Consider the following 23,889-nt stretch of genomic DNA (forward strand, 5'->3'; position numbering starts at 1 on the left):
TGTATGCACATATGGAAAATGATGGCCTAATGTTATCAAATAAACTATATAATCTATTAAAATACATGAAATTATAATTAACATAGTTCGTTGATAGCATTTAACACAAAGTATGAAACTTCTTTAATGATTATATTGAGACAAACATATTATTCATATATTCAAATCAGTAATTGCCTTATTAGTCTTAAATTTGTCGTCTTTTCTGAATTAATATCACATTTCGATGACAATTTAGGACTGATGTGATCATCTTACACTGTCTTATTTTAAGGATATTATTAAGGGCAAGTTGGAGACACAATCTTGAAGCAATATGTACCCTGTTAAAAAGTTCACTCACAATATTTAATATTTCATTCACCTTACAAGTACAATAAGAGGGACATGCTATACGCTTTACAAGAGACTACATTTGTGGCTGCATGTTCATCAATAAAGGCACATATTTTTAGGGACTTTCAGAACAACGCATAATCCTTACATCTTTTTTTTCCATCGCAGAGGCTTGATTCTTGATTATCATTACCAAAAATTATTGAAATTTGTGAATGAAGGAAAGGTTTTTCTAAATTATTAAAAAAAATTAAACTCAGGGGATGTCATGTTTTCAGCGTGATAACAATTACTAATTATCATTTCACCTCTAAGTTGCTTTGCAAATTAAATATAAAGTGTACATCTTAGCATTTCACTCAGTTGCAAGTTATTTCAGAACTGAAATGCATGAAACTCAAAATCACATTTTACCTTCAACTGTTAAAATATTTCCAGAACATACAGTAATTCGCATACAATAGCAGCTCACAAAAGCTTGGAATATGTACAAAAGTACAAATTCATTTTTCAAGTTTTTGTGGTCTCTCTGGCCTTCTAATAACAACGTATAATTTCACGTTTCCCTTTGAAATATAAGGAATTACTGTGGCTCATACATGAAGACACATTTTGACTAGTTTACCCTCTTTCGAAGAACTGAAGGATATCTGTCAAAGTAGATAAAGCCCACTCTCTCTAATTTCATCTACAAAAGCTAAACACTTTGATACAATCTCCCCTGCCCGTCTCAACAAGAAAATACATTCCTCGAGTTTATAGCGTTCGGCAATTAATACTCACCCTTTCTCATATAATGAACTCTGTTATAACTGAATGGGCTACATTTTTCCTAAGGTGTTGCCAGATGGACTCCATATGTACTAGCCCATCATTTGCGTAATAAACTCCTTACTGGGCACTGTTCCAATGACTTATATAGTTCAAAGTACCCAAGATTAATCAGTCAAGCGTTAGAAGAAAAATGACCCTAATATAAGTGTGGTCTGTGCCATAAAATTGTTCCTGTTTCTGGGTTCTGAAGGTGAGGGTCTGCTGGATTTTAGATCAGAGCAGTAAACAGAGATTCTTGGAGTCATTTGATGATAATAAAATAACACATTTTCAAATGCACAAGATTACTGCAAGTATAGTTAGGATTTGACATTAGTACATCAAATGTTATATATAGTTTTTGATTATTGTAACCTTCAAATTATCATTAACACAAACGCAAGATATTCTGGTACAAGTAGTAGAAACTAACTGCACCTGAAGTTAATAATAATAATAATAATAATAATAATAATAATAATAATAATAATAATAATAATAATAATAATAATAATAATAATATTTTATTGCGACTTATTATTGCATGTCTGCTAATAAGGCAACCTGTATTTCTCTCCCTCGTGATAATTTTACACAAACACTACACACCAGAGAACAAGCTTCCTTTACCAATCAATTATCAATTTCCAGTCACCAATATTCGTCCCTTCCTTTCTGGATTTGAATTTTCATTTGTAATCAAAGACATTCCAGACACTACAACATCTTATTTTTTTAAACTGCATATCTAGACATAAATCAGTGGGCTTTTTTAATATTTGCTAGAGTTTAATATCTAATAACTAACGAGTGTCACTATGGTCAGTGTCTCAAGTGTTCATAAGCTTAGTGATATACAACATAAGGCAAAATTCTATCCTGGTTTTGGGACCTGGATAAAGTTTTCTTTCGTCGCGTCGTAAATTCTTCTGGGGTTGCTCTGCTACGTGCTTGAAGAGAGTTTGTTTCTGTTGCAGAATGGACCAATTGAGTCGTTATTTTGAAAAGTCTTCTTATATATATGATAAATGATAGGAGGAATTCTTTTAAAAAAAAAAAAAAATCGAATATTAAGTTTTCTAACATTCGATTCTTTCACTATTCACAATTTAAATCGATTTATTCATTAAAGCATTTCAGGTAACAAAATCTAAGATTCTCAAGAATTAAATGAGTGATTCTTTTAGTTTTAAACTTTTAAGTAGTTTTTAATTTCAGTATTTCAGGCAACAAAATCTACAGTGTTCAAGAATTCCATGAATGGTCCTTTTAGTTGTTTGTTTTAGGTTTTCTACAATTCATGATCACAGATTAACACATCTGCACTCTTCAAACAAACTCTTCTCCTTTCTATGAGACGTGTGTACTCCATTTTGCCGTCCTTAGAGCTGACAAGATAACGCTTATGCTCTATAAGATTCCGTGCTAGTGAAAGCCAGTGCACTTTTCGAACCCTCTCAGTTACCGGTGAACAAGATCAGTGCTGGTCATGACTCGATATGGGTTTACAGGCCTACAGAGTAGCGTCTCCCAGGTGTTAGGTTGGTGCAGAGGGGTTGGTGTCCTTCGGCTCCAGAGCCTGCTGCTCGCCCTCACAGGCATCCTGGCACTTGCACCTGAGTATCCACTCGACCTGGTGATGGACTGTCTCGTAGTTGTCGTTTTTGATCTGGTTGAACTCGATGTCGTCGTCCACCGTCAGGTTGTCGATGTCGAAGGGCGGGGCATCCTCCAGCAGGTTGTCGCTCCTGTTGGGGTCAGCCGGGTAGTAGTCGTCTTCATCGAGGAGGTCGTTGGGGTAGGTGTTTTGGTCTTCGGCGTAATTGGTGTTTTTCTTGATGCGTTTCAGGTACTTAGCATTTCCCTGGTACTCGTAGCCGGCGCCGAAGTCCTTGTAGTTCTTCCCGGGTTGGGGGTACTTCAACACATCGTCCTCCGAGGGAGACTGGGGGTAATCATCCTCGTTAGCGTCGTCGTCGTAGACGTCCACATCGCGACTGTAGATGTCGTTGCCGTCGAAGTCCTCTTGAGACGTTGGAGATTGTCTCGGTCTCGTGGCTGCCACGAGGTCTTTGTTGGCGTGGAGGGGACACAAGAACGCCACCGTGATGGTGGTGGAGGTGAAGATCTTGCAACATCGCCCTGGGCAGTCGGCGCACATCTTGGGTCGGTACCTCTTTTCGCTGATGCACCATCCGGCTCGAAGTCGCACCGACTGCATGTGTCGCAGAGTGGCTTTGCAGGTGTGTCCTCGCTGCGAGAATATAAAATAAATACATGTATTAATTACTGTTTAATATAAAAAAAAAATTGCGTTTAAACTTTTTCCATGATCCTTGTGTTCTTGGTTAAAAAAATTGTCTTTGGTGTTGTTCCAGTAGTCAAAGCAGCTTTGGGAATGTCCCATGCTATGAATAATAATAATAATAATAATAATAATAATAATAATAATAATAATAATAATAATAATAATAATAATAATAATAATAATAATATGAAGGGAGTAGACCCTCTTTTAAACAGGTCTTATCAAAACGGATGTCTGTATTATGCGAATTTATCTTATATAGTGTCTTTTCTATCTTCCTTATGATTCGCTTTTCGGGCTCAGCGATGTTAGTCAGCAACTGGGCGATATTCATGTTGGAAAAGGATAGTGTGTGGAATGCGGGAAGTCTTTTATTAAAATATCCAATTAGAAATCCTTCGTCGTCGGGATTCAGGTTCTATTTCAGGTACCGTCGACATGTTTCGACCAGCTCGTTGGTCATCCTCTGGACATGGTTGCGGAAGATCTGAAGAAACAAGTTGCTCGGGTTGGTATTTATAGGGGGGTCTTGATCGGTGCTAAATTATGATTGGCTGCCCGGGGCAGGTAATCTCGGGCGGAGCCTTCTCTCCCAAGTTGATGTTCGAGACTCGTCTTGCGAGCGAGTGGCGTTGTAGTGCTGGGGATGAATGGGAGAATTTCGATCCTCAGATGCTGAATTTTGATTCGCTCGTTCGCTATGGGGTCGCTTGGTGCAGGTCTCCTGGCGGCCGGGAGGAGAAAGGTTTCCTGCGTAATGTTGAGGTTGGTTTCTCCTTCCCACGTGCAATGCTTCCAGAGGCCGCCTGCACCTCTTGGAAGCATTGCACATTGGGAAGGAGAAACCAACCCTCAACATTACGCAGGAAACCTTTCTCCTCCCCACGGCCGCCAGGAGACCTGCACCAAGCGACCCCCATAGCGAACGAGCGAATCAAAATTCGGCATCTGAGGATCGAAATTCTCCCATTCATCCCCTGCACTACAACGCCGCTCGCACGCAAAACGAGTCCCGAACATCAACTTGGGAGAGAAGGCTCCGCCCAAGATTACCTGCCCCGGGCAGCCAATCCTAATTCAGCACCGATCAAGACCCCCCTATAAATACCAACCCGAGCAACTTGTTTCTTCAGATCTTCTGCAACCATGTCCAGAGGATGACCAACGAGCTGGTCGAAACATGTCGACAGTACCTGAAATAGAACCTGAATCCAGACGACGAAGGATTTTTGATTGGATATTTTAATAAAAGACTTCCCGCATTCCGCACACTATTCCTTTTCCAACATGAATATCGGCCAGTTGCTGAGTAACATCGCTGAGCCCGAAAAGAGAATCATAAAGAAGATAGAAAAGACACTATATGAGATAAATTCGCATAATACAGCTATCCTTTTTAATAATAACAATAATAATAATAATTTCCATGAAATATTACATAGAAACTTAGGAAATTCAAAAGAATAGTTGACCATAATAATATTAATACAATTCATCACAGCAATATGCAAAAAGAACTAGAAGTCAGAAAAAATCAGACCTATAAATCAAAAAGAATATTGTCGCTAACGGGAACATATTAGTGAGTTACCATGCTAAAATTGGCATCACAGAATCCCATGGTCCTATGGCACAAATCCGTCTTTCAGTTATTTCTATCAATTACCGTCTTCATCGTAAAACACATCTCATTTTCCATATCATCTCTCTACATCCTTTTATTATATAACCTTACTTATAATACAGCCTAACCAATCCTTTTCTTTACTTTTCTTCAAAAGTATGAATAATTCTGACATCCCAATGGCATATCTTCACACGGAGCAACATCTAAATCTGACACATAGTCATAATCTGTTCAGAAGTTTTCCTCTCATGGTGGCTACTAACTAATTATCAGTGTTACTTATACGCATGCGCTTGGATCGTCTTTTCTGACATCATAATCAGAAGATAATTAATGGACCAAGTTAAAAAGGAGTGTTAGAAACACCTGACAGGCTAAGGATTAAGCTGAGAGGAAGAATCAAGAACACGAATTAGGATGAGGAGGAGAAGAATCAAGAATAAGGATTAAGCTAAGAAGAATCAATGAACTTACCCTTATGTGGTGCTTCCTCGTAGGCTTCTCCGTCTTGGGAGAGAGCGTCAGATCCTCCGTCTGGCCCTGCTTCTGGCACGCCCTGACCTGACACAGTCGAGTCTGGTTGACCGGCCGGCACTGATCGTTGTCTGTCGACCATCTTACGGACACCCCGACGCCGCAGGACTTCGAAGAGCATTCAGACCAGCGTCCTGATTGTCTGTCACACTCAGGGGGTCCTACAATCTTGTCTGAAGTCAAACATACGGAAGGACATTAATACAGGATGACCTTTTGGCATGGGGTTTACTTATATGTTTATTTATTGATTTGTTAGTTTACTTTTCTTTTCCAATAACTGATGGCTTCTTTCTGTATTTCCTATTACCTACTGCTACTTTTTTCAAATGAACATTATATTCTTTGGAGGCTTGAATTTCAAGTCAATAACTCCTGTAAGTTTGTCTAAGGAATAGGGTTCATTTTCTGAATAATAACAGATAGTAATAATAGCCCCAAAAAATGCAATACATCGAAAAGACAGGAAAATAAAGAAAAAAAAAAATGATGCAGCTGGTGATACGTCGATCACCATAAGCTAACGTACTGTATGGAGTAATTACACAAAAATACCTTGGTATTTACTTTAAATATAATCAGTAAGCCTCCAACTTCCTCAACAGGATTAAAATTCTTTACTTCAAAACCGATTATATTTAACAAAAACACCAAGGTGGAATCAGTTTCACAGCAAGCAACGATTTGGAACGCCAAAAACGGACTAGAAAAGATTTCGTAAACAAAGTCGCTCACTTGGGGCCGTATCACACATCCACTCCCGACAGCATTGCCCGGGAACCGACACCAGATGTGGGTTGAGACACTGCTCGCTCGGCAGGAGAGTTTCCCCAGGGCACAGGGACACGCAGGCGTAGGTACCATTCTGGAAAGGAGGAAGAGTGGATGCCATGGTTGTTATGGTTGTTAGGACAGAGAGAGAGAGAGAGAGAGAGAGAGAGAGAGAGAGAGAGAGAGAGAGAGATTCTGATGGACTTCGAGTAATGAGTCTGAAAAAGAAAAAATTTCTGAAACAGATCGTATTGGTTTTCACAGACGTGTAAAAAAAGAAATGAACACTGCTATATAATTTTTCTGACCAAAAAAAGTTATCACATATGGAGAGAGAGAGAGAGAGAGAGAGAGAGAGAGAGAGAGAGAGAGAGAGAGAGAGAGAGAGAGAGAGGGAGAGAGAGAGAGAGATAACAGCTAAGATATTTGGCCAGCTCTGTTATTCAAGACAAGAAAGCATATATGACACAACAAACTCGTAAGTAAAATAGAACATAATTTTTGAATAAACGGAAAATGAATAAAATGTAGCTGAGAACTGAACAGAAGAACAGGAATCGTGAGAAATGAAACCGCAGAGACAAAAAGCAAATCAGCACTAAAATGATTATGAATAAAAATAAACAAAATATAATGGAAACACAATTGGTACATAAATAGCAAAAAAATTTACCTACATGATTCGGTATGCTTAGACGTCTGCACAGACATTTAAGTGTAACTGAAAGAATCAGCTTTATTTAAAAATAAGATGAGGTTCGGATAATGCTTTCGTATTCTCGACTAACAAGAGAATATTCCCCAAAAATAAGATGTAGAACAATCTAGTTCTCGAATTTCTATCTCTAGAATAACCACGGAATTCTACACAGTCGAGCAACGTAATTCTTCTTGTATTTCTACCCTTCTGACCCTAGAATGAACAAGGAAACTATGGAATCTTCTGTTCACGCTCACGCACACATAGAGCAGTCAGGAAATTCTATGGAGCCATGAAAGATGCAGCGTCGACCAATTTAATCCCTCTCGTCTTTCCATTCACGAAAGATTCAACGTCGAGCAAATGTAATTCCTCTGGTATTTCAACCCCTCTGCGTGAAGACCCGTCAGAGAATTCACTTGGATTCATTGTTTTACATTTTGGTTCCTAACTGAAGGAACTGTCAATCTATAATGTGAAATTGAAGGTTCACTGGATTCCAGAAATATCTGAGGCTACTGGATGCATGTGGAATGTTATGTTTCGGTGACTGCTGAGAGAAAAATATGAATATTCAGTGTCGTGTTTGATTGAATGTGAGACATTTTTTGAGTGTTGCCTGAAGGCGGATCTGATATGGAGAGTAGAAGAGATGAGAGAATATTTCGGAAATGGATTAAACAAGATTATTTATTAATTCAGACTTAAATCAAGTGTGGCGAAAAGTACAGGATTGATAAGATTAAGGAAAAACTGGTGTAGAGACGATTTAACAAATAAACAAAGGAAGTAAGATTAATATCGGTGGCCATGATGATGACAACATGGTGATAATGTGAAAGAAAATAAAATTAATGAAAACTAGACGATAATGATTGATGATATAGATAATTATAATCCTCTTATTACTAATGGTAATGATGACGATAACGATGCTATTCATTTAAAGCTATTTAAAGGGCTATAATAAAGAGTTTATGGGATTATAATACAAAATTTTAAGGGAATATACAACAAAATTTTAGGGAATATAATACAAAATATAAGGGATGTTACTGCAAAATTTATGGGACTAAAATATAAAATTTAAAGAATATAATACATAAGTTAAGGGGATATAATAAAAAAAAATTAAGGGAATGTAATACAAAATTTAAAAACAAAACAAGATTTAAAGGAATACAAAATTAAAGGAATATAATACAAAATTTACAAAAAAAATTTAAAGCAATACAAAATTTAAGGATTATAATAAAAAATTTGAAGAGGATATAAAACAAATTTTAGGGCGTATACTACAAAATTTTAGGGAATATAATGTAAAATATAAGGGAAGTTAACGCAAAATTTAAGGAAATAAAATATAAAATTTAAAGGAATATAATACATAAATTAAGGGTATATAATACAAAATTTAAGTGAATATGATACAAAACTTAAAGGAATACAAAATTTAAGGGAATGTAATAAAAAAATTAAAGACAAAAAAAATTTAAAGAAATACAAAATTCGAGGGATTATAATACAAAGTTTTAAGGGATTATGATACAAAATTTAAGGGAGTATACTACAAAATTTTAGGGAGTACAATACAAAACATAAGAGAAGTTAATGCTTAATTCAAGTGACTGAAATATAAAATTTAAAGTAATATAATACATAAGTTAAGGGGATATAATACAAAATTTAAGGGAATGTAATGCAAAATTTAGACAAAAAAATTAAATTAATAAAAAATTTAAGGGATTATAATACACAATTTTAAGGGAATATAGTACCAGATTTAAAGGAATATGATAATAAATTTAAGGGACTATATTACAAAATTTATGGTAATAAATTACAAAATTTATGGGACTATAATACAAAATTTAGGGTACTATAATACAAAATCTGAGGGGCTGTACTACTAAATATATTACTATATAAAATTTAAAGGAATATATTACAAAAGCTTACCTGACATGTACATTGTGTTCTACAATCCAGTGAAAAAGTCTCTCCGTGTTCGTAGATGGTATCATTCACAGCACATTTAGCCTCAAACACTTCTGGGGATAAAAGAATTTATTTTGGTTATTTTATTATATAACTTTACTCCTAGGCTTTGGATATTTATTCATGCTTACGTTTTCCTATTTGTCTTCCAGCCTGAGCTAGATAAAGACAATGGTTTGCCAGTATTATTGTCGTGACTAAAAAGCAAATGTAAGTTATAATGATAAAGTATCATGAACATTATTATTGACTTCCTGTGATGTTCGAATGCCTTTCATTATAGGTTTGTTCTGTTTCGCTGTTTCTGAAAGGATCAAATTGCATAATATAATTCTTAAGTTATATTTGAAGTAGCTTCAAGTGATAATTATGTCCAATACTGGTGACTCGGAAATAGAACTTTATTCATATTATGCATTCAAGGTAGATACATATTACTGATATAAAATAGCTTGCTTAATTTCACTACACTATAAATTATTGAATGAAAATTCGTCCTTAATGACAAATAAATATCTGAAACAGCTTGCTAAAGAGTTGGCATTGCTATAAACGACTGTTATCCTTGTACATAAACAAGAAAAAGCCTTCAAAATTACAGTTGTCATAGCTAAAGTGAAAGTTATCTGTAGATGCATGTACAGTACATACATACATACACATACATACGTATATATATATATATATATATATATATATATATATATATATATATATATATATATATATATATATATATATATATATATATATATATATATATATATATATAGGTTATATATATATAAAACTGAAAAAAAAAAAAAAGGGATACGTACCCTGACACACTCCTGTCGCATCCGCTGTGCTGTTGTATCTGCAGGTCAGACTCCGCGAGGAGTCACACAAGGTCACGCCATCGCAGGTTTCGCCTGCTTGTCGGGCACACTGCCAGCAGCACCCACAGCCGTCTTGGATAATGGGTGTCCCTGGCCCACACGAGGGTATGGGGCCGCAATTGCATGGGTAAACGCAGTGGGCCCTTACCTGAAGGGTAAGGGCTGGTTAGTTTAAAGGGGTGCATGTTTGAAATGAGTCCATTTGCATAAACAAGAAGTTAAAACTCAATATATATATATATATATATATATATATATATATATATATATATATATATATATATATATATATATATATATATATTACTTACAGCAGTGTACGGATGAGAATGTGGATGAGCCTCCTTATACATTTCACACTGGTAGCAGGGAGCTCTCTGGCCGCCAGCCATACCTACAACGCCCGCTGCCACCCAACACCATGTCACTAAGACAGCTACAAGCCTGAATACCGCCATCTTTTCTCTGAAAATAAAAGAAAGATTTTGGTTTAAGTTTCTTTACTTTTTTAAATTCAATTCTAGAAAGAGGGAAAATTTTATATAATTTAAATTTTGCAAGAGATTATTCGATGGAGGAAAGTATTGTTTGAATATTATTGGTGAAAGTAATGCTATTTATTCTTGTGAATTAGATGTATTGTGTAGTAGGAATAGTAAAATAAGAATTTTAAAGATAATGATGAGTCGCCTTGTTCCTGCTGATCAACATTATTGAATACAGGTTAGTTATCAGTTTCCTTGAATCATAAATGCATTTTTTGACAGAGATGAAAACGTTTTTCAAAGGATCCAAATATATATATATATATATATATATATATATATATATATATATATATATATATATATATATATAAGAATACGCGATCCATTATTTTACATTTTATAGTGTTTCGAAGCCAAGTCATCAGGGCTAGAGATACATAATTTCCAAATTTAAAGTCAATTAAGTTGAAATGTATATGTATATATATATATATATATATATATATATATATATATATATATATATATATATATATTTATATATATATATATATATATATATATATATATATATATATATATATATATATATATATATATATATATATATATATATATATATATATATATATATATATATATCCATTATTTTATATATATATTTTTTATATAGTATATTTATATATATATATATATAATATTATATATATATATAGGGCTATATATATATCATTTCCAAATTTAAAGTCAATTAAGTTATAATATATATATATATATATATATATATATATATATATATATATATATATATATATATATATGTATATATATATATATTAAAAAGAAAGAATAAAGCCTTAAACGAACCTAACGCCTCAAAGTGTAGACAATGGGGGACAAAATAAGCCGGAAAAGAACAGAGCGGCAAAGAAGAGGGACAGAAGAAGACTGAATATTTAATGATGGCGCAAGTTTTTGTTAATTAGCGATTCAAGGATAAGGAAGAAGCTTTCATTGGCGGATTGTGCAACAATTTCGAAATCCTCCAATGAAGTATGAGGTTAACATTTGCTAACGTGTTCCGAAATACTGGAAAACTCCTTCCTAGTCAAAGGACATCATGTGCTATAAATGAACCCATGATAAAAATCCTTTCGGACTTTCAGTATACTTTTGGTGGAAACGAGATGAGTAAGCATTTGTAAAGGATGAAGGTGACCTTTGAAAAGGTTAGGGTCCATTTCACTACACGCAGCAAATAGGAAAATGCTGAAACATTCGCATACCACAAGGGTCGAAGAAACCACCTTGGTGACAAGACACGGGCTGGGAAATGCGTTTTTCAAAAGAACGTTAGCTGAACCAGTTACAAAATCCGGTTTTTTGAAGGATGCTTCTTAATAAGGTATGGTGTGTACGTGTACTTCGTGACGCCTCGAAGTACAGAGGCGTGTCTTGCCGATCTTTGACCTCGAATGATGTCATACAAAAGTACGTTCGTTCGTGCGTTACATAAGAATATAATGGGAGGAACTGTTCATGGACTTGTGAATCCGATTCATGTGTGTCTGAAGATGTGAGTGATTTTTTCACATGGAGACTGTCCCAGGACTTGTGGGTGAGTAAGAATTCATATACGTTTTGGACTTTGTTTTTCAGAACTGTGAACACACGGTATCTCCTGTGACAGTGGAAGATGTATTTCTGCAATTTTTTACATTTTATAATTTTTAATGTGACGTTTGTTTTTCAAGGTATTTCTGTTACTCCATTCCTATTACTTTTCTCTCTCCCTCCTACGAGGATGAGAAATGACATTGAGATGACCTGTTTTAATTGAGTGTAACAGATGAGTTATTTTCTGTAATTGGGGTTTATGATTTTGGAGCATTACTTAAAGATTTTCTGATAGTTATGTGAAACATTGGATTTCATTCTTCGTAATTTTAGAAGTTATTTTTCGTTGATTTTTGTCAATAAAGGGTTTTAGTTTTGTACTTAGTATCTCATTCCAGTAGTCCTTAGATTTTAGTTGGGAAAGATATAACTTACGATGCCGGCTCACGTTACTGCTATCACACAATGTCTCGGGATAAGCGAGATTAAACCTCTGTTCATAAAACAGAGACTTAAATCAAGTATAGGCTCAGAAATGGCCGTTACACATTTATACAAATATATTTATAAACAGCTAAGAAACAGAAATTTTGAAAAAAAACTGTCCCCTAATTTGAAAACAGACCCATCTGTTTATTGATTCCTAAGAGAGAAACAACCTGCGCTAAGCTTGATTTGCAGAAGAAAAAGAACGGGTGACTGAGCTTGTGCCTGCGTTGTTCTGACATCAAGGTACTTATGTATCATAGTTTTTGAATAACTGCGGTGGGAAAGAGCACAAAGATTCTTATCAAACTGTGTTCCAAGACAGTCTACACTGCTATGACTGTTAGATTTTAACAGAAAACTACTCATTAGCATATAAAGATGAAAGAAAAAGTTGGGGTGACTTTTGTTAGAATGCGTTAGTGCAGAATAGATGGTAAAGTGGCTGGAGGTTTATATGATTATTACTTAGCTGAAGCTCTCAGCTTTAAGTTCAACAGTACAAAATAGATGGAAGAGTGGTTGGAGATATATTATAACCATTGTTCACATCTTAATATTTAACTAGTATATAAGTTGATACCTACCCAAAATTAAACACATATCTCACTTACTTATACTGGTAAAAATAAACATTTTCTTTTTAGTATTACTATTATTGTTGTTCTGGGCTCTGCATTTCTCTTGCTTACTAGAAAAAAATTGTATTTTTCTTCTTGTTCTTCTTACTGTTATCCTTGTAGTTTTTGTTGTTGTTACTATGCTTTAGCATATCTCTCAGTTAATGGTTATGAACATGAACAAACAGTGGTGCTGCTACTATACACATTCCGCTAAAAATAATGTCAACATAAGAGAGGGTCGAGAAGAAAAGTCCTGATCCTGGGAAAGTTATGTGCCAACTCGAAGCTCAAGCAAAAGTACTTCCATTTTTTCACTCATTATTATTATTATTATTATTATTATTATTATTATTATTATTATTATTATTATTATTATTATTATTATTATTATTATTATTATTATTATTATTATTATTATATCTAAATAAATATATTAAATCCCCTTCTTCTCCCGATTTTGTTTCCTTTCATCATTACGAACAAGAAACGAAATAACATGCGATTATTGTTGTTTCCTTCGCCATTTCCTCTCGTCTGTTTGTGGTAACACTTGTGGGAAGATTAATGGCTGAAGCGGAGATAAGGAATGATGGAAGCTGAGGTTGGCTTCAGAGTCGTTTTTCACAAGAATCATAAATAAGATTGAATTTGTTTTGGGGGAATGTAACGAAGTTATGTGGCTAGTTGGATACTGAATTGGATAAACTCATAAAATGTTATATTTCGGAAACTACGAATTTTACATTGATGGTTTGATACTGAATCTCATGAGCTCCATTGTAGTTTCTATAAATAAGGCTGAATTGCCCATTAAAATTGAATTTAATAAGATTCAAAATCTTATTCTTAGTTTGATAATGTAACTTTAATGGCCAAGTTACTTTTAAGAAATTAAATTATATAAACTATACAGTTTTCTTTTATCATGACAGTATAGGCAACAGAGTTCTAGGACAACTGCCCCCCGGACAATTGCCCCCCCCCTTTACATATAAGTTTAAAAAAGAGTGATATCAGTTCCCAGTCATTTAGAAAATAGTTACAGGCAGTTTCATCCAAAAACAAACACTTCTCGAAGAAATTGTTACTAATTACATAATCACTAACTGTCTGGTTATAAAAAATGTTAAGATAGTAAATACAAGCCAATGACCAGTCTGAATTCAGTCGTTTAGGAAATAGGTACAGACACTTTCCTCTATAAATAAATAGTTCTTGAAGAAATGATTACTAATTACATAATTATTGTCTAGTTAAAGAAATGTTTAAAAAAATAATTTAAGATGGTAAGTAGCAACAAGCCAATGCTTAGTCAGAATTCAATCTTGAACTATCAGTGTAACAACATCTACACTTCTCTCGAATAAACCGCATAAATTGTATCACCCATCATGGAGTTCGTTCAAAGTGAACGTGGTAAAATGAAGCTTATTTATGATGGTTACATCTATGTGAAGCAGAAAGAATTGGCAAATAATATTATCTCTTATGAATGTGCGAAACGTCGGCATAGCAACTGTAAAGCCAAAGTTAAAGTTTGTGGAAATGAAGCAGTTGGCCAGGTCAGTAATCACACCCATGCTGCAGACACTGCCGCCAAGAAGTCTTGTTTGTACGGCAGGAAATAAAGAGGACAGCTACTGTATTAGCACCCAAGAGACCGCACAGCAGATCATTACCCAGACAATTTAGTCAATATCAGATGGTGCTTAAACTCAACTACCACCTGTAAAACATATTCGACGTGCGATAAGGCGCTACAGACAAGCTGTCTGTGCTCCTCCCGCATTCCATTCTGTCAAACTTAACTGACATGGTCATTTTATCCGAGTGCAAGATGACAGGTGATGGTGAAGATTTTCTGCTTTATGATAGAGGAACGAGTGAGCAGCGTATCCTTGTGTTTTCCACATCTACAAACATCAGCCTACTGAAGAATTCCAGTAATTGGTTTGGTGATGAAACGTTTCAAGTTGTACCCGAGCTGTTTTACTTCGGAAAGAGTTATACCTTATGTTTATGCTCTGATACCAAACAAACAACGAGCAACTCATCAAGACATTATCCAACAACTCCTCATTATCAGTCCTATGCTTAGTCCAAAGACCTTCCTTATTGACTATGAGCAAGCTGCTAGGAGTGCTATTGAAGAGGTCTTCCCAACGTAACAATCAAGCAAAGTTTCTACCACTTATCACAAGGCACATACCGCAAGGTGCAATATGAGGGTCTCCAGAGTCAATACCAAACTGACGCTAATTTTGTCTCGTAAATTCGTATGATTGCCACCTGAAGTAGATCCTTTCATAGACTACTTCGAAGATACATTTATTGGCAGAAAATGTCGACATGCCAGGCGAGCTCCACGTTTTCCTGTTACCATGTGGAATGTGTAAGATTGTGTAGTTGAAGGTTTACCTCGTACTAACAACTCTTTGGAAGGATGGCATAACCATATACAAGCTAACATTACTTCCTTTCATCCAATTATACGGAAATTTCTTCAAGTGTTGAAAAGGGAGCAGGCACTAACCAGAGTTACCATCAATCAAATGCTTGCAGGAAATCCAGCACAGCCTGCGCGGAAACGTTATCTACTGTAGATTCTAGTGTCAGAATAGCAAACTTCGTACTAGACTTCGAGAACCACAAGTGTTGGACTTTTGAGATACTCGTATTTAGCCCACAATTTACAATTTTAGTACACTAAAAAATTTTTTCAATATTTTTACAACTTACAAATTTACAATTTAAGTATATATTAATTTTTAATATTCATGTATTATTGAATAATTCTTCTTAAAGGATAAGATTTAACAATCATGTTTTATTGAATGATTCTTCTTAAAGGCTAACAAATAAAACATTAATCTCCCATAGAGTTCTGATTTTTCTCTAAAGGGGAGCGATTACTAGGGGGCAGCTGTCCCATGGGAGAAGTTGTCAGGGGGTTCGGGGGGCTGTTGTCGGGGGCGCAGCTGTCGGGGGAAATTGTCCTGATACCAAGTAATAGTGCAAGATAGTAATTAAAACTTCCATTTCAAAGTTATTTTTGGAGTGAACACAAGAAAGTTACATGATTGGTTAGATATTAAATTTAACCATCTCTAAAATATCATTCTCCCTTTATATGTACATATTTAATATATACAATAAAGTTAAGTTTCTGGCTAAACGCCACATTCAATGGGCTCTAAAACTTAACCCTTCTCTCCAGTGTCAATAAGAAAAATGTGGTTACTTTAGTAATTCATAAGGAATTAAATAGCCAGAATATATTTCTATTGTTGAGTTGCAAATAGCAACGTTAAGAGACTGACTGAATATTAAATTAATAAAACCTCAAATAAATTTCCTCTTTAGATGGAAAGTGAATAGCATTCAGATTCAGACTGAATAATATAAGTTTTAGAAAATAATTCATTATTTTCTGAATAGTAAGTAGGAAAATAAGCGAATTTTTTGGATGTTAAATTAAAGTTAATGAATCAAATGAACTATAAAATAACATTTTCTATTAGATTTAAGATACAGTTTTGAGTTTCTGATAAATATTGAATCAAATAATCTGTAAGATTTACTTTTCCTCTTTTTAACTGTAAAGCAGTTAACTAATCAGATATTAAAACAATATTAGCGACCGTTGATGCTAATCAAAATTAAAATAACTGTATATCACATTTCTTTGGTCTGTAAACACCAAAATAATAGATATCAATTTAAATATGCCCCTAAAAGTATTTATTCTTGTGTTGGAGATAAAAGCCACACCTCAGTGAGTGATTAAATTTTAAATTAAATAACCTCTGTCCTCAAAACATATGAATGAAGTGTTTCTCATTATGGAATAATCAAATTGATGACGTAATCAAGCACTATATTAAATTAGGTTCTCTCCAGAATTATTTAATTTTTATGGGCTGCAAATGAGATAAATTACTTATCCCCAAATAAGCCGTGCGTTGTATTTGTCTACGACTTTTTCATACAGTAATAATAAAACAATAAATCCTAAAATAGTGATAAATTGAAACTGATAAACGTATAAAAATTGACAAACATATCGAAAGTGAAAGCATGTTATTGTTACTAAGAAATCTCATGCTTTAAAAAAATAAATAGGGAATTTCATATGCTAAACATGATAATAAAAGTGAATCACTTCAGCTAAATATAGGATATTAGGGAATGTACAACAACCGATGGTAAGGCAGACGGTGGATAAATCTCACTTTAAAGAAGAAAATAAGCTAGGCAGACAGTGAATAAATCTCATTTTAAAGAAAAATAATTTAGGTAAACAGTGAATAAATCTCATTTTAAAGAAAAATAATTTAGGTAAACAGTGAATAAATCTCATTTTAAAGAAAAATAATTTAGGTAAACAGTGAATAAGTCTCATTTTAAAGAAAAATAATTTAGGTAAACAGTGAATAAATCTCATTTTAAAGAAAAAATAATTTAGGTAAACAGTGAATAAATCTTATTTTAAAGAAAAGTAATCTAGGTACACGGTGAATAAATTTCACTGTTAAGAAAAACTTTAATCATCGTTATCATTATTACAAAAGAGTAGACACTCCATACAGAATACTCGCAACCGACCAGTAATTTGATAAGGAAACTTCTCGAGGGATGATTGCCTCTATGTGGATGAGAGAGAGAGAGAGAGAGAGAGAGAGAGAGAGAGAGAGAGAGAGAGAGAGAGAGAGAGAGAGTATACAGTAGTAAACTGTAGATCAGACGGAGAAATAAATGAGGAAAAGATTAAAAACACGTTCAGCAAATTAGACAGACAGAAAGACAAAGAGCGAGCCCCTGCCTAGGCCATAGGATTCTTTAAAGCAATGTATATCTTGTGCTGAAGAAAATCTTGACGTATTGGTACAATAGTTAATAAATAAATAAATAAATAAGCAAATAAATAAATAAATAAATAAATAAATAAATAAATAAATAAATAAATAAATAAATAAATAAATGAAATGTTACCTCATCTCAAAATGATGGAAAATGAAAACGTTATTAACTCGCGTCCACATCCAGCTAAAAATCTGATCAACTCTTCCTTGGCTCATAGCACAGACCTCAAAATTTCACTGAAATCCAATAATAAAATCTCGAGAACTCTTGTGAAAAATACGAAAATGCACGCATATAAATCACACCCATCAAAATTATATCAGAGGAGGTAATAAACAGAAAGAGGAAAGAAAATTTGTTTCCCTCCCTCCATATTTGTCTATTTATTAATTTTTTTCTTTTTCAATAAGTGATCTCTTCTCTCTTTCTGTATTTCCTATGACCTTCTGTTACTTCTTTCTAATGAATACAATATTCTTTGGAAACTTTAATTTCAAGTCAATGGCCCCAGTTGGCTTGTTCTATAAAAATACGGTTTATCTTTTGAATTTTGAATAATAATAATAATAATAATAATAATAATAATAATAATAATAATAATAATAATAATATCTGGAGGATTTCCAGTAATATTCATTTTCTCCTTTCACTTTTGATTGATAAATAATAATAGAAATATAATAATAATATTAGTCGTGAAGGTGATAAAAAAACAATCCTAGAAAAAGGCAAAGTAAATTTCCTCCACCATTTTCCTTATCCCCTTGGCATCCGGTTTTTCTATTTCCTTCCTTCTTCCTTTCATGGACGAAAGGAGGACCTAAGATGAATAACCAGATGCTTCCCAGAGGGAGTATCGGCCAGTTGCAACAGATAACGAAGGCTGCGAACACCCTGGGAAGAGGCAGGGAATGTCGAAGGTCAGAGGGAATGGTAATAAAAATAATCTTATGCAGTGAAGAGTAAATTTACACAATTTAATCGTCCCTAAATAAATCTTGACCACAGAAAGCGTTTAATCCTAACAGTCTCTTAACCACGGTTTCGCAATTATCCAAAGTAAAATACAACTAAGAAGTAATTCCTCCACTAAGAGGTTTATTTAAACAAAGAAAAACCCTTTTAGAAAACTATCCTCAACCCTTCCCAGTTAGAGATAACCAAATTAATGAAAATTTAATGTTACGAATAGAATTCCTCCCTTACTGGAACTTCCTCCTCATTGGACTATACCCAAGGTCAGAATTTATACTAGCTATGCTACTTTCAAATATTATTCATATATTATTCATATAATCTTGAAATTCAAAACCAACACAACATAACATAAAAGAAAGAAAGGTTCACACCTACTGTTTCATAAACATGGACCCATATCTCCATCGGGTAAAGAATCATCTTTACCAAACCATTCTTAAGTTTTCCACAAGAATATTCTGCAATATGGCCGCCAGCTAAGGTGGTTAAAAAATATGCTAACGCAGAGAAGGGATGTATCTCCTCCTCTAAAACTGGCATAGAAATCCTTCAAAAAACTGTCTATAGATCTCTCTTGTACAACAAAAGGAAGTCAAGGTAGAGATGTATAAGGGAGCTGCACCCTTTCCTTTACAGAAGTGAAGAATTGATGCCGAACATAATGAAAGAAAAAGGTTGAAGCTGGAACTGAAAAGGTTGGGAATGTGGAGATATGCAGCGAAACTGGTACTAAGGCAAGCGCAGGTGAAAGACTTTATCAGTATTTTGGGAAGGTTTGGTCGTGTTAAAAAAATAAACGACACGAGCGAAATGAGCGTAGAGTTCGGGGGTGCTGTGAGAGAGGAAGACTTGAAAGCGCCGTACAGAAGTAAACAAAAGTGAAAGAGTATTGGAAAAAAGGGCCTCAATGTCCAGGGAACGCGAGGGTTCGGGGAACATGCAGGCGAGTGGCTTCAATGTGATTAGGGGAGTTCGACGTGTTAGCAATGAGCCCTCTGTGTGGGTGTACACATAGTGTGTCTAATGTGGACATTTTCTGCACAAGGACTTCATTTATAATTCAGCAGATAAAGTATGAAGGTGTCGGTGGCTGTCGTGCTGTTTTTCTTCAAAGCCACTTCAGTAGGGGAGGCAGCCCAATGTTGTGTGTATATATATATATATATATATATATATATATATATATATATATATATATACAGTATATATATATATATATATATATATATATATATATATATATATATATATATATATATATATATATATATATATATATATAACACACACACACACACACACACATATACATATATATATATATATATATATATATATATATATATATATATATAAACACACACACACACACATATATATATATATATATATATATATATATATATATATATATATATATATATATATATATATATATATATATATATATATATCCTCATATATCCTCCATTGCACCGTACACTGCAATATTTTTCTCTCCGGATAGGAGTATCCATCCGTCCTCTCAATACTAATTCTTTTCCCAATATCGATTATCTGTGGGTCATTTCAAGGAAAACCGAGACGTGGATTCCGCTGGCTGAGAGGGACTGGGCGAATAGACTCTATCTGCTTCTTTTGGAATGGCTTTGGGGAGCTTTTTGAAGTTTTTGCTTAGTAGCAAAAAACTTCAAAAAGCTCCCCAAAGCCATTCCAAATGGACCAGATATAGTCTATTCATCCAGTCCCTCTCATCCAGCGGAATCCAAGTAGCAGTTTTCCTTGAAATGACCCAAAGATAATCGATATTGGGAAAAGGATTAGTGTTGTGAGGACGGATGGAAAGTATTGCAGTGGACGGTGCAATGGAGGATATGAACTATACGGCTCTAGCACATAAACTTTAGATTATTTAATGACGTCATTTTTCACATTGCTGCTCTAATAATATACAACTCCACTCTTAACATTTCGACTACTAATGACGTAATTCCTCCCTTACACAGAATAACAAATAACTCTGCGGCTCCTGCCCATAAAATTTAATTTGTTTCATGACGTCACATTTCCCACCACTACAGCAATAATAAACGGCTCATGCACATAACTAAAATATTTCATTGATTTAACGAAGTAATTCCTCCCAGTGCTGTACATTAAATTTCGGTTATTTATTGACGTCACTACTCCCACTACTTTACCATAATAATAATTACTTAAAATTCCTCCTGAAATTTTCAGATTTCTATAATGAAAATTTTTTTCGGATATTAGGTCTTATAAAAATCAATAATATCTTGGTAGTTTAATTATCCCAGTCATTAACTATTAAGCAGACTGAAAATTACTTCACCAGGTGCACTGCAATTACAATTAAGGTATGACAGAATAAATTTAGAAACAATCCATTTTTATCATTTCCTGGCCGGAAAGCAATTTGATTTTGGCTCTGGGAGCAAGATGGGGAAGGAAACCTGTTGTGCCACAGGTGGGGCTTTGGAACTTTTGTTTCTATCACCATGGTTCTATTGTCTTTTATAGCAATATTTTTTAAATTTCAAAGGTTATTCGAAATTCAGCTCCAGAGAACAAGACTGTCCATAATTATCACAATCATGAAAAACGTTTTTAAAGAAAGATTTTCACTTTACAGGATTAAGCAAGATATGAATCATTCTTTCTACCATCATTTTATTTTAATATTAATCATAATAACAATAACTAATAGCTCCTACTTGATAGCTACTATTACCAGCATTACTGACACTACTATAGGCTACCATTGCTAATACTACTAGCAGCAATAACAACAAAAACAAAAACATTGAAAATAACAACAATACTAATATCCCTAGTTTTTGGAAACTATTATTACCGCGATCGGCACTACAATATCTATGCTACTACTACAGCTAATTCTACTACTAATAGCAAAAAAAAAAAATAACATTGAAAAGAACAACTCATTTACAACCTGCAATACAACCTAATTTTTCACCCCAAAAACCTGAGCATGGCCCACCTACTCTAAATAAAACCAAAAAGGCGACACGGATATTTAGGAGCAGAAGCAATAGGCCAATACTGCAGAGTCTGTGGAATTTATGAGCACGGCTTCCCTTTGCACGAATAATAATTATTATTATTATGGACGCAGACTCCAAAACTGACCGTTTATTTCTTGGCCTTGCGGCGTATAATGGAATGTGGCTGGTTACAGAATAAACAGTGTAATTTATCTCGATAAGCTGATCAGAATTTCCAGTTTAAAATGATGTTTTATGTTTTTATGATAAAGTGCTGGTACAGGGGATTTTGTCTTTATGTAGTATTTCTTCACATTTAATTATACATTGAAAATTTTATACATGTACATAAGGTGGCCAAAATCTTATATTTGCTCTAAAATTAATGAGAGATATATAATAACATCTTCGATTATAAATGTTCAACTGTAACGTTCAAATCATGAAAAATAATTTAGGATCCAAGCAAAAAATTTTTTATCATGAAAACTCACATAATTAAATTTTTTATTATTAAAATATTTCCGTATTCCTTATGCTGTTTTAACTATGTCAAACTTTCTCGCAATGTGCTCAAGATCAGAGCAAAATATTTATACTTATTACTCAAGGTAAAAAAAATTCACAGAATGATAATTTTCTTATTATCGAAATATTTTAATTTGCCTTATACTGTTGTTACCATAGCAAAGTTCTTACAATGTGGCTTACTTGTTTTTGTTTCTAAGTCATTTCTGTCAAGACTGAATATTAAGGAAGAGGATTCATAAATATGATAAATGCGAGAGCAATACGCCAAAGGAGAACAGGTTATGCTAATAAAAATCTCGAGTACTTAACAAGAGGGAAGTTTGAAGTAGTCTGAATCCCCTTACAAAATTGGCAGAAAGGAGTAGTGCTATTGTAATAATAATAATAATAATAATAATAATAATAATAATAATAATAATAATAATAATAATAATAATAATATAATAGTAACAATAATAATAATAATAATAATAATAATAATAATAATAATAATAATAATAATAATAATAATAATAATGCCCTGTTACTACTTATATTATTATTAGCAACACATATTTCAATAATTGTTTTGTTGTTAATTCTACTAACACTCCCACCATTTCCTAATAGTAACAGCAACAATAAAATTCAGTTTCTAACGCACAAAGAGACTGAATCCGAATTCTCATTATGAAAGGCAAAGGCATCTACAAACCGAACCACACAGTTCTTAAAAGAAGTACCTGCTAAAGATAACATTACTACTACAACTACCAAATCTGGTATTATTATTAGTATTAGTAATCCAAACATTTACAAAGAGCTTTCGAGAGCTTTCAAGATGGCGCAGCGTGTTTATAGGGTGGGTTTGACACGGTGCTGATGAGCCTTGAGTGCTTTTTTTGTACAAAGCCACCTATGATTTAGAAATTTTACTGTGCAGAAAGCCAAGGCAAGTCATAATTCTATTATCCATGAATCGCAGAATTATGAAGCCCCTGTACAGAAAGCTTGCCCAGTATCACCCAGCATACAGAAGAAACTTCTCTCCAGTTTACTATACACAGTACGCCACTCTCCTCTATATTGCTGGCCATCTTGTGTTTTTGGGTAATATGGCCGTCAGTTCCACAACCTTCTTCACACCATTTGGGAAGCTTTATTTTCAGTGTTGCCATCTCTCCTTCTGAAGACCTCTGAATATACAAAATTTTCAGCCAAGTATCATTCCCTCTCCACTACACCATTCTGAAACCCTTTAACCAATCGTTACATCCGTGATAACGTATGTTCCAAAGTCTAAAAAATATCCTTTAAACCTTATTATGTTCCA

General features: G+C 33.9%; 1 protein-coding gene across 7 annotated transcripts in view; it reads right to left on the minus strand.

Moving 5' to 3' along the window:
• The window catches only part of LOC136852640 (CCN family member 2-like), a 942,669-nt gene continuing 918,780 nt past the window's right edge, over window positions 1-23,889 (minus strand). For 6 of the 7 annotated variants that reach the window (XM_067127575.1, XM_067127581.1, XM_067127576.1 and 3 more), the window contains 6 exons: window positions 10,277-10,430; window positions 9,906-10,113; window positions 9,049-9,140; window positions 6,354-6,483; window positions 5,559-5,791; window positions 1-3,403 (listed from right to left, as the gene is read on the minus strand). In XM_067127575.1, the coding sequence (XP_066983676.1) occupies window positions 2,687-3,403; window positions 5,559-5,791; window positions 6,354-6,483; window positions 9,049-9,140; window positions 9,906-10,113; window positions 10,277-10,423 (1,527 nt within the window). In that variant the 5' untranslated portion in view covers window positions 10,424-10,430 and the 3' untranslated portion in view covers window positions 1-2,686. The remainder of the gene's footprint in view (window positions 3,404-5,558; window positions 5,792-6,353; window positions 6,484-9,048; window positions 9,141-9,905; window positions 10,114-10,276; window positions 10,431-23,889) is intronic. The other variant, XM_067127582.1, reaches the window with a different exon arrangement.

This window comes from Macrobrachium rosenbergii, chromosome 25 (assembly GCF_040412425.1).
Source record: "Macrobrachium rosenbergii isolate ZJJX-2024 chromosome 25, ASM4041242v1, whole genome shotgun sequence".
NCBI classification, from domain to species: domain Eukaryota; kingdom Metazoa; phylum Arthropoda; class Malacostraca; order Decapoda; family Palaemonidae; genus Macrobrachium; species Macrobrachium rosenbergii.